General features: G+C 34.6%; 1 protein-coding gene across 15 annotated transcripts in view; it reads right to left on the bottom strand.

The window, feature by feature from the left end:
• Window positions 1-27,570, bottom strand: part of RAPGEF6 (Rap guanine nucleotide exchange factor 6) — a 173,546-nt gene that overhangs the window by 92,597 nt on the left and 53,379 nt on the right. For 13 of the 15 annotated variants that reach the window (XM_016118353.2, XM_036225023.1, XM_036225022.1 and 10 more), the window contains 3 exons: window positions 8,668-8,799; window positions 2,464-2,641; window positions 259-395 (listed from right to left, as the gene is read on the bottom strand). In XM_016118353.2, the coding sequence (XP_015973839.1) occupies window positions 259-395; window positions 2,464-2,641; window positions 8,668-8,799 (447 nt within the window). Of the gene's footprint in view, window positions 1-258; window positions 396-2,463; window positions 2,642-8,667; window positions 8,800-17,228; window positions 23,855-27,570 lie in introns of those variants that run through there. The other 2 variants (XM_036225025.1, XM_016118354.2) reach the window with 2 other exon arrangements.

Raw genomic sequence — 27,570 nt, 5'->3', positions numbered from 1 at the left:
GTTCAATGAATATTATCTATTAAACATTTATTCTGTGGAAGGTCTACTGCTAGGAAATCAAAATTAAGACAAAGTACATTAAATAAAAACAAAAATAAAAACTTACCTCTTAAGAAATTGTAACTACCCCAAACTCAGCATTCACTTTAAAAATTGTATAAATTTTAAGTCAGGATTCACACAAATTTATGGAAATTAAATTATTCTAAAAATTAACTCCCACACTAAATAATGTATAATATTTATCTGCTAACCTACCTCTTGTCCATCTTCAAGAATAATAGCTCCAGCCTGCTCTACCACTTCGAAAATCATCACTGAGCAGAGTTCTCTCCTTACAGACATGGTCATATTTGCAAAAGCAGGGAGCTGGTGCATAAACTCCAGTAATTGTTCTATTAAAAAACAGAAATTGTAGTACAGACACCATCAAGGACTACACTTTAAAGATACGATAAAATCTGGAATTCAATACCCAATTTCCTAATCAACTTATGAATTATGCTGCTGAAGCAGAGAAACCAAGATGCAAGATAACTTTTGGTTTAAAAAAAAAAAAAATCAGTTACTTGGTTAATATATATTTTCAAACTCACAAGAAAATACAGGCATATTATAGGATATAAGAACTCACAACCTATATATGTAGAACCAGGAAAACTGCAGATTCAGATGAGGCTGGAGCATTTATCTAATTTTTCTAGCCTAAGATGCCAATCCATGAAGGTTAACTAGGATGATGTCCTTTGATCTGACAGATTAGTGAAAAAGTTGTCTAGTTCTTATTGGGCTGGAGTTTTTAAGAAAAATATTAACAAATTTCAATAATTACAGATAACCAATGTGAAATTCTAGTTCAAAATTTGTCAAAGTAACACAGGCAACTCACTCACTTTAATTAACCAACAAATGTTTATGAGTGTCTGCCTTGAGCCATTCCCTGGTATAGATACACAAATATAAAGATAAATATGAGAGAGAAACACATATAAGCAGTCAACTAAGGGCTGCTTATATGTGTTTCTCCCTCAGTTATAGAAATAACTATAAGGTGCTATCCACCTACAGATAATTGGGAGTTAATTATATTTCAGTTCTTTAAAGCTTTGTGAAAATAGCATAGTATACAATTCTTTATCATTAAAAATGCACTTTCAGTTTCTGTCCAGATAATGTTCACAACAGAAATCTAAACTGCGGGTCACTTAACTATATTCTGTCATTAGAGTGGCTCAAATGTACTGGTCTCTAATCACACAGGTTATAATTAGTAGTAAGTAGTATAACAGCGGCAGCTTCTGATTTGAAGGACAGCAATATGACTATTATAAAAGAGAAATTTAGGGTAAAATCTTATCTGAATCATAACAACATGTAATGGTACTAAGTACTTAAAGATAACATTAGTAACTTTAGTATTATTCAACCTCCCGAAGTATTATAACCACTTTTGTACAGAAATTACATAAAATAAAATTTATAGTTTTAACCAAAAACTAAATACAGAAAAATTTTTTTCAAGCTAGATAAGTACAAATATTTTTGATAACAAAAAAATTTTTAAAGCTAATTTGTAGACATTAGACACTGATGCACTATGTTTTAAATGTCTTATGGACATGAAGGGGACATTACTGTAATGGAATCAAAGCCTTTTTTTTAATAAATCTGAGCAGCCAGGAAGTGAGGGTGATCTGGCTGTAACATCTGTCACCCTACTGATTGAAAGGATTCAGGTATTCGTCTGGCTAGGTGGATGTCCCCTTCTCTCTCACAGCTCCATGAGCATCCCTTCCAAAGCTGTGTGCTTGGTTGAGGAGGACCTTCACCCATACAGAAGGACCATCCTATTGTCAAGTGCATAACAAGTAGCTGTTCTTCCCTGCTAGGCCCTCCAAACAAGCTCTTGAATTGAGGCAACCAACCTCAAAGATGGCCCACAGTGATCCCTGCCTCCTGATATTTATGTCCTTGTGCAGTCTGCTCTCATATTGTATGAGGGGTGCTCTGTGTGACAAATGAAAGTTGGAAGAAGTGATATGTCACTCTTGAAGCCAGATCATAAAAGACATTGTGGCATCTGCCTTATTCTCTTTTAAATTGTTTGGGGGAAGCTGGCTGCCATGTTGTGAGGACATGTAAGCAGCCTCTGGAGAGGCCCACATGGCAAGAAACAGAGGTCTCAGACCAAAAGCCATGTGAGTAGACACCTTGGATGCAGGTGTTCTAGCTTAGCCCAGCCAAGCCTCAGATGACTGCCAATATTCTGATTACAGTCTCATAATACTGAGCTAGAACCACTTAGCTAAACCACTCCTGAATTCCTGACACACACAAAGTATGAAAAAATAAACTTGTGTTGTTTTAAATCACTAAATGTTGGGGCAATTTGTTATACAGCAATAGATAACTGTATCTAAATTAAACAATAAAATTCTTAAAGTGAACGGATGTATTTCTTACCAATGTCATCATCAGTTTTGTCTGCAGGTTCTTTTTCAAGACATTCTCGAACAAGATCGCGCCCCTGCAGAGGATCTGTTCGATCAATCTCTTCATCTTCTTCTTCTTCATCTTCAGAATCAACAGGTCCTTCAGGAAGACGTGTTAAATCTACATCTCCTACTTCACTTTCTGTAGCCTACAGAAAAAAATCTTGATCACTTATCATTTCATGTTATAATGTCATACAGTAATCAAAACTATCCCTCCTTAATAAATATCCCTCCCTCTCTGCAGTTCCTGGGCATAAAGTTTAATTCCCTAATAATCAGATAAGAATTTCAAATATTTATCCACAATGTCCAGCATACGACACAAAACTTAAGATTGGTGAAGAAGCAGGGAAATGTGATCTATAACTAGGGAAAAAAATCAATCAGTATAAAGACACCCAGGAATGACAGAATTGATGGAATTAGAAGACATGAACTTTCGACAATCATCATCAGTAAGTTCAAGGATTTAAAAGAAAACACAAACAATTAGGGAGAGAATGGCAAATCTCAATAAAAAAAAATGTAAACTATAAGAAAAGTACACTTGAAGAAGGGCAAGAAAAACTACTCACACTGAAGCAAAGAGGAAAAAAGACCTCCTAAAATAACATTTAAAAGCCTCAGAGGCTCGTATGATATCAAAAGTTGCTACAAAAAATGTAGGTCAAAAGATATACTATATTCATTAAGGTAGGGTACACAACAGATCAGAGCCCTGGCCTTTTGACTACTTTATTCTGGCACCCGGAATACAGCAGACCATCAAGAAGACTATGAGAAAGGAATTAAGTAAAAACAAAAAAGTATATTGGTGAAAGAGCTAGTAAGACAATTATTAAACTTCTTTTGTTTTTCCTTTCCCGCAGTATGAATGTGTCTCTATGTTTATGTGTAAACATAATTTGGTAAGGCAGACAGTCTGAGGTGATTTTCTGATGACTTGGCCTTCCCTAAATAAAGCACCAGAGGATATCCTTTTCCTGTTTGCATCCAGATAAACATGAAGCTAACAATAAGAGGAACTACAGGTTAAATCGAAAAAGTTATACAAACTTACAAAAACCATTTTTTTAAACTTAGAGCAAATATTAAGCCAGAATCTTAGGCTTTCAGTACTTCATTTTTTTTCCTGCATTCCCACTTTTAGTATTTCGCTTAACCTTTTTCAAGGACCACTTAGTCCTTATGTTTCTTCTTTGTCTTTCTGGTCAGGCCAAGAATCCTGTGAAATGAATCCTTCTCAGCAGTGCTGTCCAGGCTGGCTAATTCCAGAACCTCTACGACAGGGTAGGCCGGCCAAGTAAAGCCTTCCCTGCCCCGGATGATCAAGCTGTAGTTAGTAGTGAGGCCTGGAAGCAATACTGGCTTCTATTAACAAATGTAATTCGACTAAAAATTTCTAGATTGCTTCCTAAGTGCCAAAACTGTGCTTAATTTAGCATTGTATATACAAGTAAGAAACAAACTCTGCCCTTCACAATTCACTATGATGACAAAAAATGCCAAGTGTACACATAAATACACTAAAAACAAAATAGAAAAAGAAATATAAACCTCAGAAAACTGCTCCACAGCAGTTCCCAAATATGAGACACGATACAAAAATGACATCTAGGTGGAGCTGCAGGCAGAACAGCATTACCAAACACAGAGCTAGGACAAGGCAAAAAAAAATGTTCAGGGAACAGCCATATATATCAGTCGTGGACCAGAATCTACAATGTGTAAACAGAGAATAGTAGATTATAAAACCAGATTTGTAAATTGTGGTTAGAAAGGAAAGGCTTGGTATTTGAATGTAAATTTAAAATAAAGAGTGTAAATGAGGTAATGGTGAAGCATTGAAGCTTTTTAAGTAGAGAGGTAACGTTATAATAGTTTTTGCAATTATTTCAGTGGGAGTTTAAAAAAAAAAGTCAAAGATAACAGATTTTGACTAGGACACAGATGATATTCTTAGCAGAAACATTAAAGACAAATGAAGAAAATGTGGTAGGGCAGAGCCAGTCGAGGTGCCAGAAGACGACCCCAGTGGAAATGTGGTGCCAGGATTCTGGAGAGGTTGGCAGGAGAGCTCTGAATTCATGAATCGCATGGCCAGAGGTGGGAACTGGAGTGCTGGGATTTTTAGGAACACGTTTAGTTCCTACAAAGAAGCTAAAAAAGATAGGTGTGGGGGGGGGGGGGGTGAATGTGTGCCTCAGGTTACTTAAAAATATAGTCATGCAGCAGGGGAGGGCTGTGGATGGAAGAACCATTGGAGAGAGCAGTCATCAGGAGAAGGGAGGGAGGAAGGAAAGGAAAGAGAGGAGAAGAAGAATGGGAGAGACAGGGGCAACAGAGATGGAAAGAGATCCAGGATATAAAGCTTAAGAGGGGAAATAACAGACAGGTGAGGCGAGGGAAAGAGAGGAAGGGACAAGCAGTGCACACAGGAAATTGTGTGTGTGTGGGTGGGGGGGGGAGGGCAGTGCAGGCTGTAGGGCTGCCCTCCTCCCCAGGCCTGACCCATTTCACCCTGGCCAACTCCAGGTCCCAGTCAACTCTGGGTGGGCACAGGGTGGATGACCAGTATGCTGAGTCTCTTTAAACCACCCAGAGCTAGCAATAAATTCAACATCTTAACTGGGTCCAGCTTTTCAACATCGCAAATAAACTTTTTTGCTTATAATCCATTAAAATCTTATGGGGCCACCATTGAATCAGTGGTCCACCACTGACCTTTAAAACATCGTTATGTGGCACAGGACTGGAAATCAAAGAAAAGACAAAAGCTCTAACTCAAAAATCAAAGTTCACAATGTTCCAGCCCCTGGAAAAGAATGAAATAAACAGAAAAGGCCCTAGAAAAAATCACTCCTACTTCTCTTGAGTAGTCTTTGAGGATACATAAAATATTCTATCCAAGAACATTCTAACATCTTAATGCATACTTTCAGCTAAATGTTAAGCTAATCAGATTAAAAACATATTTACACTTGAAACCATTACTTGTGTTTTCTCCCAGACCATGGTAACTGCCTTTATTTTGAAATTACTTTGAAAGCCAAGGGCTTTTATTTTTAAACCAGAAGACATGAAAATTCTCAGAAGGAACTGTACAGGAGCACAGCCACACGTACAGCCATATAAAATGGGTAAACAATTTGCCTGTTAAGAAATGCTATTCGGATGACTCTCTTCTCTCTTCCCCCCAAATTAGAAACACTTGCATGATTTCACAATGCTTTGCTTATACCGTTACAAGTCGTGACTGGATTAGGTGTTCATTTTTAAAATCTCCCAAATGGCAAGACTTGGATAACCAGACAAACTTCAACTGTCGCTGGCCAAGGTATATACAATGGGACGTACACCTGTAACCGAAGGGTGTATTCACAGCTTTAAAGGTGCTCTAAGCTCTCTTTTATTTCCCTTTTAGTCCAGAGGATCTGACTGCATATACATACACAATTTGACTATAACAAAATGTTACTTTCCCTATTCACGTTTTTTAAATTGTCATCTAGAAATTTTGCATTTGGGGGATATATTTTATCAATCTATTATGCTCTTATTCCTTTTAATCTCTACTATTTATTCCTTTAATCTTCTCCCACAATTTATTCAACTTTTATTTTTTACTATACTCTATTTACATCCACTTTAAAATTTGTTAAATGTAGAAATATAAATGCTCATTGAGAAAAAGCTAAAAGGATAAGGAACAAAAACTATCCGCAAACCTACCATTAGTAGAAAAACACTGATACCATTTGGTCCATTGAATTCAGATTTATATTCCATGCATACAAATACTAAATATATATAAGTATGTATGCACATATATTTATTTAAAGGTTCTGATTTTTTTCCCCTTCTATTTTTAATCTTTATTGGTTTGTTTTAACCTTTATACTGTTTCTAGCCTTTGGCTATTATCCTAAGTTTAACTAAAGTCCAATTTGAAGTTTTTACCTGTTTTGGCCACTCTCATTATTTCTGTTCCCTAAACTCCCTAAACTCATTAGAACTTACTTTTATCTTACTAAGTTTCACTGAGTCATCATTTAACTATGATTCAATTTATATGACCTTCGCAAAAAATGCAAAACTATAAGGGCAGAAAACAGATTGGTGGCTGCTAGGGACTAGGAGTCAGGAAAAGGGACTGACTACAAAAGGGTATAAAGTACTTTCAGAGGTGATAGAAATGTGCTACGTCTTTATATCAGCTATACTATAAATTTTATTATGTGTAAATTATATCCCAGTTAACACTAAACATATATATACATATACAAAAGCACATTAAATGATGTGTGAAGCAGAATTGATATGATTTGGTTGAATGTGATGATCAAGGGATGTGAGCCAACAATAACTTTCAGGTTTCTGGGTATAAGACAGTGTCTTCTTCACTCTGTAATGGAGACGCTCCTTTGACATGCAGGCCAGCTGGCAAGGATACCTGCCTACAGTTTACTCAATCTTAGAATGAATCTCTTCAAAGCTAGAATGAGCTGTAGAGAGTGCTTCCGAGGAAAGAAAACATATGGAAGGTTGGAGCAAGGCAACCATTGCCAAAGCCATGGTCTTATAGCAGAAGACCTACAACCACACTAATAGGTGTACTCTAGCCCCAGCCTCAGTCTCAAGTAGGCCAGCCAGTAGGTGAACATCTTATAAGTGCTAAAGTGCAATGCTCCACAATCTCCTCCAGGATCTTGCCAAAGATACAGAACCCCACTGTATGCAGGCCATCTTCTAGTTCATAGTAAAGCACTGGCTTTTCCAAGTGACCTTGAATTAATCTGTGCACTATTCTCTTGTCCCTTCTCTCACAACCATCTAGGGCTCTATTCCTTGCTCTAGGAAGGTGACCACATGTGACAAAGAAATGGATATACCAGTGAGACTAGGTTATCTATAGTTGTCAACACCAAAACTCTGCTGTACGGTCCCTCCTTGCAAGGTCCAGACATTCCTACTTATTTTAAAGAAATCTACAGCCACATCCCTGAACTTCATTAATCCAAGGTCAATCTTCCTCAAGGTTCTCCAGAAAAAACAGAGTCAAGAGAAGCCACAACTCTACTTTGTTGTTTAGGTGGGCAACAACTCTTACTAAAATACTTCCTTTGGTGTGCGGCAGAAAGCACAGAGCCCAAGAAATACACAAACACAGTTGGTGGCCCCTGAACCACTGGACTGTTTATAACTTTACTTTTTAAAAGTTTCCTGTTCTGTCTACTATAAAATGGTGAACAGGGAGGATTCCTTGTTCTGTCTACTATAAAATGCCAAAAAAGAAGATGCTGATGGCCAGAGCAATAACTTTTGTGGACACAAGCCACATATAAACCAAATCCAGAGAAATTTTTCCATCTTGCATCTGCCTACAAACTTCTCTTAACAGAGGAATGCTGATTTTCTTAAAATATCTTAATCTGGGTAACTCAGTAGAAGCACTACCTAAAATGTTTTTCTCAGGTAACAATAATTCTATCTCAGAAGATTAGTACTATATGATAGCCACTAACGACATGTGGCTGTTGGGCACCTGAGATGTGGCTAGTCTGAACAGAGATGTGCTCTAGGTTTATAATAAACTCTGGCTTTTGAAGACTTCGTATGAAAAAATAAAGTAACTCATTCATAATTTTTAAAAACTGATTACATATTGAAATGATATTTGGATACGTTGTGCTAAATAAAATATATTAAGATTTTACCTATTTCCTTTTACTTTTTAATGTGGCTACTAGAAAATTTAATAGAGCCTTTATAATATAAAAGCAACTCTAATTTTCTTCATGACTTGACTTATAGAAGACTAATTTGGTCATAATAAAAATTAGCCTTTTTGTAAGTTTAAGTTCAGTTGTTTTAAGAACTTTTTTTTTTTAACCAAAATAAGCATTATATATTAATATAAAATCACCTGGAAAAAAAAATTAAAAAGAACACTATATCCACACACGGTTGTGCCATATTTAATCACTCTCAAAAGATAACCTCTTTAATTTGGCTTGCATATTTGGAACAATAAATAAAGCATATTTTCCCAAAGACATTATGCTTGCATTTCACACCCTGCTTAAAAGACATATGATCATCTAAGGAACAGGCATAAGATACTTGACAGAAAAAACCAGATGTACAACACACAAACTCCTAGGGCATTTACCTGATAGATATCAGATAAACTGCTGCTCCCAGAGTCGCTGGCAATGCTACAGCCAGACTGACTAGAAGAAACATGAGTCACCTGTGGATGAGGGTTGTCTGTGATATGCATCTTCGTAAGATCGGCTGGAAGCTGAAGAAGAAAAATAATTTAAGATATTCTAAATATCAAGTTTTACCTTTATAAGAGTTTCTGATATACTGTAACTTCTGCAACAAATTTTGTTTTATGTACATTACTGTGCAACCTCATTTCTAACCTAAATTCTGTTCTTAGGAAAACTTTAAGGAAATCATAAGAACCAAATGAGTACTCTGACACAATTAGGAAAGCCTACAGTGGAAGCACAGTGAATAGTGATTAAAAGTTTAGAGATTACCACTAGTAATGGCATTTCAGAGGAAAAACTTGGCCCCTATTTTCCCCAGATAAACATATCAGCTATTTCCACTGTAAAGGGTAAGAATGTTATTACACACAAACATATATGTGCATGCACACACACCACTAATACAAAATGGTCACTAACACCTGAATAAAACAATACCTTGGATTAAAGTGCAGCACCTTGCAGCAAGACTTAAGAATAGTAATAGCTGACTCCATTCAATATTCCAAAAACTTACTAAGCCTCTTTTCGCTTAATATTGTATTAGTCTGTAGTTGGCCCCTAACAAATTTGTTAGTAATCATAGGATTTAATGAATGTCTGTGCTAGGTGCGAGGATGAAACACACAGAAAGAAATGATTCTGCCGCCTCATCTTTAATATAGCCACACTTTATCAGGGATGCACGGTGTACAATATATTTCATACCATAAAAATAAACTCACAAAGTGAATGCTATAGGAGTTAAGATAAAAATAAACAATTGTGCTCCACAGTACTAAAAGAAAAAGCTTTACATAGATGGCATGGTGATATATTTTACAAACAATTTCTCAGCTATTCAGGACCATCAAGAGAAATTTACTTTTCAAAAGAGGGTGTTTCCATTGTTTTAATATAGGAAAACCAATGAAACACACATAATAGTAGAAACCATACTCTAAAAGAGAAAATGGCCAAATCTGAATTATGTTATCTGAAGAGGAGTCACTATAATCATAAAAACTACACTCAAAGAACTTTCCCCAGCGATAATGGTGGGTTGCAATCCAGAAGGATTTTATAACCAAGATAAACAGAAAAAGAAAATGGAACACACATATGATCTGGCTTTTGAGGTTGCTTTTCTTCTGAGAGTATTTTCTGACCCCTAAGGAGGATGCCGATAGACTGAGAAGGACTTCTGACAGTCACTGGTCAAAAAGACAAAAGCTATGTTCCAAACCCTAGCAAAGAAAGATCACACTTTGAATTGAGATCTTGAAGAGTGCATTACACTCTGCGAGTGAAGTGTGATCCAAAAGTGAACTGACACCCATTTTAAAACCATTTCAACTGATGTTGGATGAAGGTTATACAGAATTACTAGTAAAAAACAAATCATCAGAAAAATCATCCTAGGCCTCAAATTATTTAAACAATTTTGCATACGCAACATCCATTGCTCAAATAAAACCAGGCACATATTAATAGAAAGAATGGCACTGATGAAAACCAGGAGAAATAATAAACTCTAGAAACCAATGGAGAACTTTCAAATAATGGAGTTATCAGATACGGATTTAAAAAAACCTGTTTTTAATATATGCCAGGGGTTGGCAAACACCTTTTTTAAAGCAGCAGTTCCCAACCTTTTTGGCACCAGGACTGGTGCTCCTATGAGAATATAATTCCTGATGATGATCTGAGGTGGAACTGAAGGGGTGATGCTACTGCTGGGGAGTGGCTGCGATTAGTGTCGCTCATCTCCTGCTGTGAGGCCCAGCTCCTAACAGGCCATGGATCAGAACTGGTCCGTGGCCCGGGGTCTGGGGACCCCTGCTTTAAAGAACCAAAGATTATATACTTTAACTTTTTGCAGGCCACACACAGTCTCTGTGGTATACTTTTCTTTGGCTTTTTTTTTTTTAAATCACCTTTTAAAAATGTAAAAATCATTCTTTGCTTACAGGTCAGGCAGCTCACTGGCCATATTTGGTCCAGTTTAGCAATTAGCGTTACATATAGATGCACTGAGGCAAGACTAAAAATGTTAGCAAAGAAATAAAACTAATAAATATAAAATAAAGTCTACAACTGAAAAATGAAATTATGGAAATTAAAAAAGTCAACATATGGACTCGATAATAGATTTGACAGAGCTAGTAAAAAAATCAGAAAAGTAAAGGTTGCTTGGAAAAAATATCCAGAATGAAGCATGGAGAATAGAAGAACAAAGCTAGGCAAGAAGAGACAGGAACCACAGGAGATACAGTGAGAAGGTAACACCTGAATAACTAGTCACTGAAAAAACACATTATTTAAGATATAGTAGATGATGGCTGAGCATTTCCAAAACTGACAAAAGATACAAAGTCATAGAACAAGCGGCTTTAAAAATTATCAGTAAGATAAACAAAAACAGGGTAAAGCAGGGTAAGGCTTGAAAAAAAAATAAGACAAAGAGTCTTAAAGCAGTCAGGTAAAAAATTACTTCGACAAAAGCAAAATTAAACTGATGCCTGACATTCTGACATAAATATGGAAGCCTGAAGACAATAGAAAAATAACTCCAAGAGCCAGAATTCTACACCTAGCAAAAATAGTTCTTGAAAAGGGTAAAGATATTTTCAGAGAAATAAAAATGAAACATGCTCCAGCAGACTTACAATGAAAGAGATTCACTGGAAGAAAGAAATGATTCCACATGGAAGTTTCTAGATGCAGGTAAGAAGGAAAACCAATGCAAAAAAAAAAAAATGGGTGGGTAAATCCACATGAATACTGCCATATAAAACCATAAAATTAATGTCCCATGAAGTTTAAAATATATATGAAACTATAGATAAAACAATATAAGTATGGAAAAGGGTAAATGAAGTTATTAAAGTGATCTAAATTCTTTGCACTCTCCATGAAACAGCAGCAATAGATCTGATAGGTGAAGAATGCACTGCTGTAATCTCCAGTTTAAAAAAAAAAAAAAGTGGGTAACTACCAACTTAAAGAGAGGGAAATATTAAAAAATGAAAGGATGAAAAAAATGTTCCATGAAAACACAAACCAAAACAAAGTATATGTAGTTATATTAATGTTAGATAAAGTAGACTGTGAGGCAAAAGAATTAGTAGAAACAAAAGGAGACATTTCATAATGTTTGAAATTAGAAAATCTTTAAACAATAAAAATTAAAATGCTATATATCAAAACTTGTGGAATAAGCTAAAGCTATCTTAGAAGCCATTTTATAGCTCTATTATGTGTATTAAAAAAGACAACAGAAAATCAATGAACTTACTACAGCTGTTTACAATAACTGATTATAGTAACAAAGAAGCATTGATAGCAATATATCTCAGCTCAAATATCTTCCTCCCATTTCATTTCTATAGTTTAGATACAAAGAAAAAAATCTCCTACAGCCATGGCACCCTGAATGTGCTCAAGCTCACCTGATCACCACCTAGGTGCTGTAGACGAAGATTCCACTTCACGTTTAAAAACTTAGCCTTCAAGAATAAACCCTCCTCAACTTAGAATGATAACAGGAAAATGAACCCTTTAATAAGAAACTTTACTATCTGAAACTTTTCGCCTCTTACAAATTATACCCATGCGTTAGTTCGTTTAAGAGAAGGGCATTCAAAGGATTCTCTAAATATGAAATAATTTTTATGTTTAACCCTAAAAATGTTTTATAATTGCAGTTCCCCAACAAAACAGCATTCCTCAAAGACGCACTGTTAAATTCCAAGCTGCATTGTTAGCACTTGCTTTTTAAAGCATAACAGCTACCTGACATAGAAGCATGTGCCTACCCACAAATCACTTATCCACTATCCTTAAAAAGACCAAGGAATAAAGATGATCCTTGTGCATATCGCAAAGTCTGTGAGTTCTTGTGTGCTACTCATAGGAAGACATTTCAGAACTCTATACTCATTTCCTGTAAATATAAATTTCTAACAAACATGCTGGTTTAATTTCCCATTTACTGAACAAGGAGCACATAGTGTATAACTGATTCTAGTCATAGCGACAATGACAGAAAGTCATAAAGTTGGGAGATCAAAAAAGACAAGTAAAATACTAAAATAACAAATCCAACTTAAAAAGACTTCATTCTCACTGAGGGTAGAGACCAGGGAGAGTGGTTTGCAATGAGTCCTGGGGACGATCAAGACTAAATGTACTGAAAAGGACTGACAGACACCTAGAATTGCAATGACCAATTCGGCAGTCCTAGTTACACACGGCTACTGAGCACTTGAAGTGCAGCTAGCCAAATTGAGACAAGTTGTATTTATAAAATACAATTATAATTTAGTTAAAAAAAACCTCGATAATTACTACATTTTTATTACTTGTTAAACTTACTAGATATAGTACATTAATTTCATCCTAATTTTTTTTTTTTTAACGTGGCTACCAGAAGGTTCACAATTCCATGCGGTTCACATTATATTTCTGTCGAACAATATATTAGGCCAGAGACTTGAATGAGCATTCAGGAAACAGTAAGCAAACCAGCATAGTTCAGAGAGGGATGTACATAGGAAGATACAGGAGATGAAAGGCCAGATGTACCATTCTTGGGTGCTTAAATCTCTTGTACTAGAAAAAAACTACCAAGGAGTTTTAAGCAAGAAAATGACTGGAAGAGATTTTGTTTTTAAAAAGATTATTCTGGAAACATAGAAGGTCAAATGCAAGAAAATTATACATATGAGAAACAGGAAACATTAGTCAAGGAACAAGAAGACAGAGGCCTTATGAAATTAAAAGCAAGCCACCATAATTATGAAAGACCTTCTAGAACCAGACAGAGTGACATATCATAGACTTGTCAGCTGACAGTGAGAGAGAGGAGAGCGAACATGCAAACGAGCACTAAAAGTAGATTCTAAAACATAAAAAGTAGTCTGGAGTCTGTTTTGTGCAGACAAGAAAAAATTGCTCAGAAGCTCTAAAGGAAATAGCTATATCTAATCAAAGTAACCTTGGGTATACACCAGTACTGTGCCTGAGGCATGTTAAACTATAGGGGAAATATGTATTCCTAATTCATTACATTTTGGGGGGTCTTATTCAATTTATTAGGGTGACATTGCTTAATAAAGTTATATAGTTTTCAAGTGTATAATTCTATAATAAATCATCTATATATCGCACTGTGTTCGCTATCCACAGTCAGATCTTCCGTCACCACACAGTGATCCCTTTTATCCTTACCTATCTCCTCCTCCCCTCCTTCCCTCCAGTAGCCACTGAACTGTTGTCTGTTTCTATGAGTTATTGTTTGCCTGTCTTGGTCATTTGTTGCTTTCTGCTTTATATCCCAAATATGAGTGAAACTTATTACTTTTACTAAAAGATGAGAGTTGGGGGGACACTGTTAAACAACTCAACAAATATTAAAGTTATAAAATTCTAAGACATGTATTTCTCTCCACTTTAATATCTTTAAAACCACAGAGCAGCTTTCAATCAATATTTTCGCTTAACAGTGAGTTCATTAAAAGTGCAGATAGACTTACTGAGAAAAGAGGAAATCAGTAGAGGAGTGCCTAGCCAGTTTGAGGACAAGTAATGAAATCAGAGAGGTTGGAATGAACAAAGAAGACTATAGCAGAAGATAAAGGAAGGAGAGATCATACACTGTCTAGTAAGTAATAGTGAAGACTGAATCTGAAGTAAGTCTGCCAAGGAAGAGGGAGCAACCACCTGTGTCAAATGCTGGAGAAAGGTAAAGTAAGATAAGGGCCAAGAAATGACTTGTAGATTTATCTGTGTGTAAAAATGAGAATGGAAGCATTTTCTAGACCAATGACTGAAGGAGTGCCTAAAGAAGGAAAATAGAAGCCAAAGTGGTAATGCCACCTTCACACCAGTAAACAATCACTTCAAGCAAGTGACTTTAACAGACCAGGAAGGTAAGCTCTCAACTAAGAATCACCCAAGGAAAGTCAACCTCTTGAAAGAAACTCAAAAACACTCAACTAAGAGAAGAATTTAAACCTGAAGAAAGAGCTAATAAGACAACGAGGAAAAAAATGCATCCATAAAATAAAAACAAGTTATTAAACAAGGGCGATTATGAAAAAGCATCGCTGAACAGTTTTCAGAAATACAATGATTAAATTTAGAATTTAAAGGATGAATAGCAGAATAACAATTTGTCACAGATGGAGAACAAATTAGTGAGCCAGAAGATCAAACTGGAAATGCACAGAGTGAAAACAAAATATAAAAATGTTTAGAGACATTATGGACAGATCCAGAGTCCTAACACCTGGAATGATAAAAGAGTTTTCGAAAAAATAAATTTCCCACATCTGAAGATAAATGAGAATCTTTGGCTTAAGAGAGACTTCTAAGTGCCAAGAAAGAGACATACAATAAAACAAAAATTAGACAATCCATAGTAAAACTTCCTAGCACCAAGGATAAAAAATAAAGCAGAAACGAAACAAAATACAGCTAACTACTAATAAGAAGAAAAACAAATTACTTAACAAAAGAACAAGAATTACAAGAAGCTCAGACTTCTCATCACCAACAGTGGATGCCAGAAGACAGTACATTACCCTTCCCAAAGTGCTTAAGGGAAGACGCTTTAGATTTATTATTTTACATACCAACAAACAATTATTTTAAGGGTTAATACAAAGTAAAGCATTTTGAACATACAAGGTCTTAAAGTTCCAGACTCTTGCTGCTAGAACCGCTTATTTTACCAAGAAAATAAATGAATTCAGAAGTAATGAAATTTAAGTAGTAACATGGGAAAAATACATGAATGGATAAAATCCATAAAAATGTACTGGAAAATAAAAGTAGCAAGTATGAAAAATGAAAAACAAGTTTAATGTGTTTAATCACTATCCAGAGTTAAAGTTCTTTCAATAGGAACATGAGAGATGGGTGAGAGGGAAGACGACATGTACTGTATTCTAAATACTTAATTTACACAGTAAAGTATCAATCACAGAATCCTGATCAGATAATATTTGCTGGCATAATGAAATCTTAGAATCTGATCTTTCAAATCCTCTTTGACTCTTGTGTACTTGCAAAATCTTAAATCAAAAGCTGGTTACCAGTACCCCCAAGAGCTTTTGTTGTTATTCTGAAAACGAGCCATATATCTCATTCTTAATTTTCTTTAATGATTTTCCACCTGGTCTCATCCATTTCCCTTTACATGTCATTTTATAACTCAGTAGAGCCACTATCAAGCATCTACGTGGGCCCTACAGGTGGCATCTGTACTAAAGAGACCATCGAAGACTTACCAGATAATAGTAGAAATGAAATATGTACCTAGGCTTCTTTCCATCTCTTTACATTTCAACCAGCTATTGGCCAAATAGGCAATTAACTTAAACATCCTTCTAAAAGCTGCCCTTAAGAAAGATATGCTATCTTTGGGATAAAACATATACCATGATGCTATCATAGTATTTCTCCCTTAGTCACCATCAATAGGACAACCTTTAAACAAAGACATGATTTCGGATCATCTTAAGAAATGCCTCTATTGTGCTCGCCTCTATTCAACAGAACTATACAGAAATCTTAATAGTCAATGTTACTTACAATTAAAGTGCTTACTCAAACATTTCGTTTTATAAAACAAAAGTAAAAAATCATACTTGTATGTTTTGAAATTTACAGAATAGGAAAGGAATCTTGAGTGGCATCAAATTCAGATCAACATAAAAGGCCACTATGAACAATACAATTTATTAAATTATACTGTATGTTTTCCTAAAATCTAGCCTGTCCTGTTATATATAGCATTTTGGTTTTTTCTGAGTTAATACGTTTGCTTTAAAATGACAAGTGTAATATATGATCTTTACACAGTCTCAAGCTAGTAATGGTTCACTCACTACTTTGAAAATACTTAAGAATATTATTAAAATATTTTCAAATAATTACCTTTCATGAATATTTTCTCCATATTATTTTACTGCTTAAGAATTAAGACCCAGTTTCCGTAAAATAATACGATTCAATAATTCATTTGATAACACTATATCAGTGAAAAGTGTTGTATAATATAAACTAGAAATTAGAATAACAGAGCTAAATACATTAACCATTTAAGGAAATGAGGCAATACATTCAAGAGTACATTCGAGTATGATTACAGAAAAGTACAGCAATAACCAATCACCCAAATGATGATTCAGTCTTAAGACAGTGTATGTCAAATGCACTGCATTTTAAGTCTACAGACTATTAAGAAGGTATTTTTCAAACCCTCTTAGAGGTACACTAAATATTTTAGAGATTCCTTTAATTGAAAAACAAAATGGCCATGAGATTGGGCTTTTTAGATTGCTTTGTACTTCTTAAAGTTTAGAAAATATAACAGTACAATAAAGCTCATTTATAGTTCAAAATAGAACTTAAATTTAATAACTAGATAATAGCAATCTCAAAGAAAATAACAATAGTTACTTACTTTGGAGGCCCATGGCTGAAGACAATTGGCATAACAGCGAACAAGAAAAGCCATTTCCTGGGCTGGAAAGGGTAGTTTCCTTTTCAAACCAGAGTCACACCGATGAGTGTGTTGACAAATTCTGTTAAGTTTCTTTTTACAAATCATACACCATTTTCAGTGTTATAAATATCAAGATAGCTTCTCCAAATCTCCTTCAAACTGAAATCAGGAGCTTACAGTAGCTTACAGATAACTGCAACAGTTTTCATCAAAATGTTCAATTTTAACAGGCAAACCACAGTAAATCAAGATGTTTATATTTCTGGCTCAGAACATACAGACATACACATGCTTCCTCAGGCACCTGGCACAGGCATACGTAGTAGTAACACAACAGATAATAACGTATCAATATAAATAAGGCAACATGCACCAAATCTGTGTTCCTGGATTCTGAGAAACCTTTCCTCTCTGTAACACAGCTTTGTCTTTTCTTCAACTTATTTCATTCTGTAGAGCAAGCACTGCAGTAATTCCTCTGCATCAGAAGCAAATCAGAACACTGTATCCTTAAGATGAAAGTTTCTTCTTTATATTTGTAACCACCAGAGGTTAAAAAAAAAAATCAACCGTTAAGCAAATGGCAGAAGACATATGCTCTAACAGGTTTATCCTGCAGCATGCCTGAGAATCTCCAAAATTAAAAATTTCTCTTTTCACATGCACTGTTTACAGCTCGGCAGTATTGCTTCTTGTTCTAATGCATCACTAAGGCAGTATTGTTGATTTAAGTCTGGCTTTCTGGCTGAAAATTTACATACTATATAGTACAAAAACACTACATATTCTGCTAAAGCAAGACTATATGTTAGTGTCTTAATTCCTACTGCCTTGCCTGTTTCACAGCAGCTCCCTAAGGAGAAGCTCCTATTGATTCTATGCTCTGCAGTAAGATGAAATATCTAATAAGAAGGAAAGAGAGTGGGAGGAGAATAGAGCTAAAAGGATGACATCACCTGTATAGAGAGCCTTCAGAAACTGCATTAGATCAATTGTCTACTGTATCTGCAGATGTAGCCCAAAGAACAATTTATTAAAACACACACACACACACACACACACACACACACACACACGCACACCCTTTTGTGAGACGTGTCAACAAGCTAAATTCTAGAAGAAAAAATGGGCTTAAGCACCTCTCTATTTCAGTTTAAAAAATCCACTTTAATTTTTAGTGCTACGCACTGATACATAGCTTTGTGTAGGAAGCCATATTTCCTATTATTATTATTCAAATTTAAAACACTATTGTCTTCCCAAGAGAAAACAACTAGCTCTGGTAAAATACTCTTGTATTGCAAATACAAATACTGTAGCCTAGGTCTCGGATGTCACATATATGCATTCCTTACTACTAATTCAAGGGTTTCTGCTTGCGAAACTTCGTACTTAACAAATAGCTATTCTGAAAGGTACAACTTTCAGGACCACTTTAAATTAACATTAAAAATATCAAATCTAGTATTAAGATTTGTATGTAAACAGTAAGCTCAAAAGGAAACAATAGAATTTCAATTTGCAAAGGAAAGCTGGGGGGAAAAAAAAGTAACGGGCACAATAGCCCACTTGCAGCATGCAGCAAGTCTTCTGAGGAAGAATAATTTATGCAATGTGGTACTTTGACACAGCCCAATGCTCAATTCCTAGAAAGAGACCAGAAGCCAGTAAAACTCAAAAAAAAAAAAAAAAAAAAATCAGAATAAAATGTTAAAGCCTGCCTCCAAATTGAGCTTGGATGAAAAGAAAATCTCATTTTTCTATAAAAATTACAGGAAACACCTTAAATTTTGCCACACCCTCTCCAATCTGAAAACACAATTCCTCTAGTGCTCACCCTTATCCTTTATGCTTTTGCCACAAGGCACCTACTGCAGCTACTCCCATAGTTTGCACTTAAAAGTTCTAATGCTGCCTCCCAATGGCCAAAGTCAGTCACAGTTTCCAACAATAAAATACAGTTAATAAGCCTCAAAGAAGAAAAATTATGAAAATAAAAATCAATGAACATATTAAAGTAAGAGAACTATTATGCTTTATTCACCTAACACTATTTTGAGGGGAAGAAGCTTGCAACATAAGAGAAAGTATTACCTGAAGGACAGGTATTATCACAAAGGATTCCACTGACTAACATAAAAAGAAACATCTTGTCATTAGGGGGAAAAAAGTTCTTCAATACCCTTGGGCAAAGTATGAGCCACTTTCTGAACAACACTGATGCCAATCTGAGCTATGCTGCTACTTATCAGACTAGAATTTACTTAGTAAAACTCGGTATTATTCTGAACAGACAAGTCATGCTTTCATAATATGTGATCGTTTATGAATTAAGATCTCCATAAAACTTAAGAACTATTTGTTCTGCAAAAATTTTAAAAGAATACATAAAACTTGCATTTTTATTTAAAATTAAATCTCATAAATACAAATAAGCATGACTCTAGTTTTCTAAATGTAAAAAACATGGAAAATACAGGTTGATTTTCAAGCACCAATGCATTTTTTCAACTTAATAAACTACAATGGGTTGGAATTAACAAGACATTAAGAATTTAAAAATAAATTAACTAAAATCTAATTTTAACCATTAATTTTTTAAAACAGGAAAATGATAAGAGGCACTTTGTATGTAATGAAGTCGATCCTTTCCTAAAGATAAACTTCTAAAGACATGCATTTTGTACATAAACATTAGCAATATGACTAAAAAACATTTCAGTTTCAATGCTGGACATTAATCATATTCATGGATAACAACAGCTTAGTAAGTTACAACCAAATCAAAAGGCAAAATCTTAATGGGCAACCTTTCTCCCTTCTCATAAATCACGATGATAGCACACAAAGAAGGATCTCAAGCTGAGCAAGGGTGAGACAGTCATCCCTTAGCTGCTCTAACAACCTGCAGCCCTATTCATGAAATGTAATCCACTAATGCCATATGTTACAATTAGTAGTAAACACCAACTCAATAAAGGAACTCTCTTCTTCATTTTGGCCTGTAAGTGTGGATGACATAATCCTTTTCCTTGTTCTACCAATCATCTCATAGTATCTGCCATTCTAGGGAATTGTATGGTGAACCTAAAACGTTAAAATCTCCCTGTACAACAATACCATGAAAGAAACAGAATAAATTCTATATTCAGCATATGAATCCACTACTACTCTCATGATATACAACACTGTTTCTCCAGAAATAATCACGTAACCTCTTATTACTGAAGGAAGAAATAAACATCGTTTGAAGAAGGTATTAATTTATCAAATAACCAAAAATATGTCATTAGGTGAATGAATAATTTTTCACTTCCATTACTTTTAGAATTTTATCTTGATCTCATTCCATTATCTTACCAATTCAAATGAAGTAACTGCTGCAAGGGAGAATGCCTTCCCTGATCTACACTTTGTCTAGGAATCATCACACAGGATAATAGTCCCCCTGCATACGAAATGCCATGATGCTAAGCAATACTGATGAAATCTTTAGCTTTAAAAAGGTCTTCCACATACTACAAAATAGAGCAATCAATGCATGTTAGCTTGGCAAAGCTTCAAACTATTACAAAATATTTTTATTAAAAATGTGAATGCTACGTAGTTAATTAAAATTTATGTTAACTGTATAAATTATTTCTAAACAAAAATAGAGGAACATTTGACAACATATTGTATAGAAAGCCAAAGATGAGGTTCTAATAGATACTAACAATAATTATTTCTTTTATTTCAGTAAGTAACAACCCTGAAAAGGAGAGGGAAAGGTTGTCAAGAATAAAGGTAAGTTATCAGAGAATATATATTCTAAACATTATAAAAAACAAAATCCAACAATAACAAAAACCAGGTTGTAGTGATCTCAAGCACAGTCACATTTATTCTCTGTCTGCACAGTGAAATATAATCACAACTTAGAGAAGCCAAACCAAAGAGAGTAACAAAAGAAAAATTACGCAGTTTTACAAAATAAAGCCACTCATTTCTGTATTTTAGTTGTATCTGATCTTTGAAATATAAACTGTTAAATGAACTGATTTATATAGTAAAAATACTTTAATTCTTTTGGAAAATGAATAAATGACACTTTACCATAATGTCAGAGGTAACATACAAGCTCTTTTAAGGGATTATAGCAAGCTTTCCCACCCCTTTCCACCTCCCCTGCCTTGGTTAACTTGAACATCTGAAATGAATCTTTGCAGTTATCAGACCGTGGTTAACTCTTATTACTGGTGCCCCTCAGGAATTCCTCCTTTTAAACTGTATTTTATCTATTCCTCAGCCCTTCTGAAGGAAGGAAGCCAGCACACCAACACCCACCCTCCTATTCTTCTGTAAAGAACAGTCTGCTTCAGCACACTTTCATCTATATCCACTAAATGATCAGCACCATGCTGTTGAAAACCCTGTCAAAGCCACCAGCAGGACACATGTGCACTATGAAATATGATCCATCCTTAGGGAGTGACTGAGGAAGAAAAAGCAAAGCAAAGAGGGAGAAGGAAGCCTTCATCATCAGCTAAGGTGATGTAAGCTTCTATAATTAGAATCAGTGAAGCCAAAGGAACAATAAAAAGGCAGTACCATGCTTCTACTTTCCCCTACACGGTGCAGTTGTATCAAGCATTTTTCACTCAAACACACATAAATATAAGAATACACTTTGTATATATAGTAATCAGTCAAGCATGCTACATATTAAATGCAAACCTCATGTAAAATTAACATAACATATGGTTTCCAAAAATAAAATGCACGCAATAATTAAAACAGAGCTATATATCAACATGACAAAAAAAAATCTCACTTAAAAAAATTACACTATTGAGAATACTGTTTCCATTTGTAAATTCTGGAGTATATTAGAGATTACCTTTACACCACTTCTCTAATTTTAAATACTGCATTTTCTAGTGGTATAAAAGCCAAATGCTGAACAGATATCAAATCAAACTAAAAGGCAGTAACAATCAGCATGAATGTGTTTGCTATTTCTAAGTAGTTACTCCCCTTTCAAGTGGATGGCTCTCGCAAATCATTACCTTAGACCACTGGTATACATTAGTGTCAGAGTTGCTTCAAACAGTCTTCAAAAAAGCTTTCTTTAGCAATTGTTGTGTAAAGTGTTTCAGGTGTGATAAAAATCTTCCTGATCCAGGTTCCCCGGGCAATGGGCAGATCCAAAGGAATCAGTGTCACCTTTAAGGGAGGGAGAACTGCCCCAGACAGTTAGGGAGGCGTATACTGCCCTCCTCCTGATACTCCTGAAGTTCATTCAGAGTGAATGATAAAGACAATTTTAAACAGAAGTCGGCAATACTTATGTAGAGCCTTAAAAATAATGTTCATACACATAACACAGTAATTTAACTCCTTTGAGTCAATCCTAAGGAAAAAGTCAGTCACAGATTTATTCATACAAGTTCTGTTAGAACAGAGAAAACAAGAAGCTGTATGAGAACACTTTGTTATACTCATACAATATAATATTAACTACACTAATACAATATAATATTACTGTTAAAAGTAATGTTTCGGCAAATTTTAATTACATGAGAAGTAGAGAGCCAGGATATATAACTAAATATTCAGCACTGCCTTAATTAGTTAAAAGATCTGAATTAATTAAGATATATATTTAAAAATCTTTAGCAACACTAGCTCTCTCTGGTTTTGAGGATTACACTAAATTTATTTCCTTAATATTCTATATATTTTTACATTTCTATAATAAGCATTTTGTTTCACAATTTTTTAAAATTTTGCTCTAGGCAGACACTTGTCCTTTGATTATAATACCAACCCTTTGCTTTTTCTCTGTCCATTTGTGGACTTGTGACCCTCTAACTAGGTACATGAACCTATCCTGATTCTCCATTATTTTCCAGAAGACAAATGAGAAGCAGAATTCTAGATGTTAAACTCACATGAATAAAAAAAAAAAAAAAGTCCTCTTCTGTTTTTAAGGTACAAAGAACCATAATGAACACACCTGCCCAGGGCATTATGAACTGTAAACAGGGTGACAGGAAACAATATTGAACAGCTGCAGACTCTCAGAGGTGGGCTCTAAATCTCTCAGTAGCTATCTGGTCAGCACTGTCTTCCATACAAATAAGATTAACAAAGTCTCTGCATACACAGAAGTGACAGAAGATTGTTTAGTCACTCATCCTTTCATTTTACAAGTATTTACTAAACATGAAATGTAATTGAAAACAATCAGGATCAATCAAGTCCACAAATACAAAATAAAGTTCACAATGTTGGCATTTTCTTCATCAATCAGTGACTATGACTTATATGGCCTAAACTAGAAATTCTGGTAGAAGATGCAACAGGAATGTCATTTACACCTCTTCCATTTTGAATTGAATATTTGAATTATTTGCTCACTGGCACTCTGCTATTGGCTGAATATCTGTGTCCCCCACTCCCCAACTATATGTTGAAATCCTAATCTCCAAAGTGACGGTGTCAGGAGGTGGGGCTTTATTATTTATTAAGTCATGAGGGCCCTGGGACATTTAAAATAAAAAGTCTGAGCTACATTTCTAACATCTGTAATTTATTTATAAATTAATACATGTATTAGTAGAAAAAATATTTTGTGTTCATTACAAATACTATTCACAAAAATTCTCAGAAATTTAAAATGGTACTAGTGCATACAAACTCTATTTTCTTCCCATATTTTGGAGATTGTTTTTGCAATCTATGATTTAAGACACTTGGGTTAAACTACCGACTTTGCTAACTACTAACAGAAAGGTCTTCAAATCAATAATTCCAAAACCAGTCATACTCTGTCATTTAATTGGCTTCTAGCCACTCATTGTATATAGCAAAGCAACTCATTCAGAGACTTTCATACACATTTTGTAACTACTTCATCTTGTAATGCTGGGCAAAGAAATTACCTTCTTCAAAATGAGCTACCGTGATTCTACGCTATAAAAACTGAAGCGGGGGTGGAGGGGGGCTGGCTGATGGTTGGTTGTTCTAATTTCAAGCCAGCTTGATTTTATTTTTCCTATTTTTAGTCTCCCTTTGTCCTGATTCTTCAGCTTATTTGTTTTCAGTTATCTTAATATAGTTACATATTTCGGTAAACACATTTTATTTCCAGGTGTAGAATAAATAAGAAAATTGTTTTGTAAGCATTAGGAGCAAAGATATTTTTTGAGCATTTACAATAATGACAACAGAAAGAGAAGCTGTTTCAGGGCACGAAACACTAAGCAGAGCCTTTTATATTTTTTCTCATTTAATCCTTTCACAAATCTATAGGTTAAATATTAAAACAGACATAAAAAGATTATACAACTTGCCCAAAGTGACACATGAACATAAGCTGACACAAGACCAGGCATTCTTTTTCTTTTGACAGCAATGCTCTGAGGATATAATGATGATGGTTGACATTTTCAAGGCATGATTGTGATGAAGACAGACATTTGAATAAACGACTACAATGTAGTGAAATAAATGGTCACAGATATATATATATATATATATAGAGGATATTATGAGAATGCAGAGAAGTGTACCTAACCCTTCCCCAAGGAAAGTCATGGAACCCTCACATGAGATGATGTGTAATTGAGTCTTAAAGATGATAAGGATTTTGCCAAGAAGAATAAAAGGGCATTCTAAGCAAAAGAAATAGTATAACTATGTCCCGAAATGGATATGTTAACTAACTTTATTGTGATAACCACTTTGTAATGTATATGTTTATCAAATCACCATGTTCTAGTCTTTAAACATAATGTTACATGACAATTTTCTCTCAATAAAATTGAAACAAAAATTTAAAAACATGACTTCGTTAAGGATTAGCATATTTGTTTAGCATGGTTGAAAGGCAGGAAATATGTAGAAGAAAAGGGAAAGCTGGAAAGGCTGACAAACTCTAGACCTATGCTGTTCAATATGGTGGCTACTGGCCACATGTGGTTACTTTCATGTAAATTATTTAAAATTAAAAATTTAAATTAAAATCCTCAGTCATACTAGCTACATTTGAAATGTTCAACAGCCATGTGTGGTTAGTTACTGCCAATACAGAAAGCATGGTTATAAAACATTTCATTATTGTCAAAAGTTCTACTAGACAGAACTGGTCTAGACCATGAAGGTTTGAGAGGCTAGACCACTGGAATTCCTCTGATAGATGGTGACAGAATATGAAAAGATTTGAGTTTAAAAGAAGTGATACTGTTATAGCTTCATTCAGGGCTGAAAGAGGTAAAACGAACAGACTAAAGAATAGGCTAAGGAGATAGAGGAAGATGTACGGAACAGGGCTAGCAGTAGGGAAACCAGAGAGAAAAGAAAAACAAATCTTAAAGTCAAATAAAATGACAAGTAGGCATCTTTTAAGGCAGAGACTACGAAACACTCCGATTTTTAAAAAATTTCCAAATCTCTCAAAATGAAAAAATACTGCTGTACAATGAAAGTTGGCTGGGAGATTGCTATTACAACTGTTCTGGAAAAAACTGCAGTGGACCTTAAGGGAATGACATGGGGAAATTGAGTGGAGGGCACACATTTTGAAACATTTGAGAAGAATCTACAGATATTACTGACTGTGAGTGTATACATATTCCAAGTACATCAGCAATCATCCACCCCATAAAAGAGGCAGATCTGCTATTACTATCCTCATTTTTAGATATAAAGCAACCAAAGCACAAAGAGTTTAAATGAAATGTCCCAATTGTAGTTAGTGAAGGAAGGAGTCAAGATAAATGGCTCATCGAAATACTAGACTATTTCCACTTTGTTTAATAACCTATCCCACTCATCAAATATTGCTCCCTATCACCTTTTGGCTGTTTCTAAATATCATATACATCCTCCTCAAAGATCAAATCTCTGAAATCATTGAGAAATTTGGAGACATTTAAATTTGTTGCAAGCTCTGATACAATATCCTAATGAGTTCAAAAATGTTATTACTTTATAGAGTTGCCCTTTTTTTCACATTATAATAAAAATTTTCACTTTAAGATTATGGTTCTCTTTATGCAAAGCAATGTATACAAAACTACGAAAATATTTCATAAGAGTAAACCATCTTTTTCATTTGTTCTGAGCATCCGGTTAGAAAATAAAAACACATGCAAAAATCTTTAATATTTACAAAACCTTGCAGATTGTGTGCTATTATAACAATAGCAACAAAATCTTCTGATATCTTTAAGAATTTTTTGTCTTTGGCACTCTAGCAAGAAAAAATTCATGATGGTTTGCAAATGAAAAAAAGAAATTGTCAAATTTCTGTCTAAAAAAAAGTATGACTCCTGATCTTTCTCTCTTAATTACTGACAGTAGAACAAAAGAAATAACGAACCTTGTGGGAGCTATGAAACTAATTTTCTACTGGATGCTTAATTAATTACTGGATTCTCAATTAATACTAATTAAGATTTTTTGCTACAGAGTCTTCTTATCCAGATCAACTATCAATATGCAGGAATTTGGCCAGATGTATAGGTTTTACATAATGGCTGCAATTAATTATAAATGAAAACCTCTTGATAATGGATTTTCTAAGATGCCTGAAATATATACCTTCTAGAAAAAAAAAAAAACTCTATTACTTCAAGAAATAGCAAATGTCAGAACATGATCAAAAACCTTGCTATAACCCAGGTCCATGGTTAATAAACCAGTTTTTTCTAAATCGAATCAACTTAGCTCTTCCCTTTCCAAGATCTGCCAAATTCCTGACAGTACTTATTAGGATAACCACCTAAAACTAGCTAATATAAACCTTTACATGCAAAAATGCCACACTTAAAGTTATCAAATAGACAGAATCCCAAGCAATGGGCCTACTGCTCTTTCTGGTGTACTCAGGAAACCTGCATATCCCTAAGAGGACAACTTTCAGGACACATGAGGGCTAAAAGTAAATGACTCATAAGCACCAGCCACAGTTACCAAGAAAAAATACGGAATCTGTCTAAGCTTCGTGGCATAACAGCAAAAAAAATTAAGAAAACATACTAAAGTTGCAATAGAATAAGCAAATCATCAAAGCACACACATGAACTATGCACAAACTCTAACTCATACAAGGAGAGAACAACAGAACAATTATTTTAACTTGGCAATTCTATTTCTTAGATTCTTTTCTAAAGAAAAAAAGATATGGTCATATATAACCAAAGACACTTAGCATCTTATTTTTTTTTAACTTTTTTTTTAAAAAGTAATTTTTTAATTTAAAGCTATAAAAATATAAATGACCAAATACTGGGAACTGAGTAAATTTCAGCAA

Source organism: Rousettus aegyptiacus, unplaced genomic scaffold (assembly GCF_014176215.1).
Source record: "Rousettus aegyptiacus isolate mRouAeg1 unplaced genomic scaffold, mRouAeg1.p scaffold_m13_p_7, whole genome shotgun sequence".
Lineage (NCBI taxonomy): Eukaryota > Metazoa > Chordata > Mammalia > Chiroptera > Pteropodidae > Rousettus > Rousettus aegyptiacus.
This window is presented reverse-complemented; position numbering and strand designations above follow the sequence as displayed.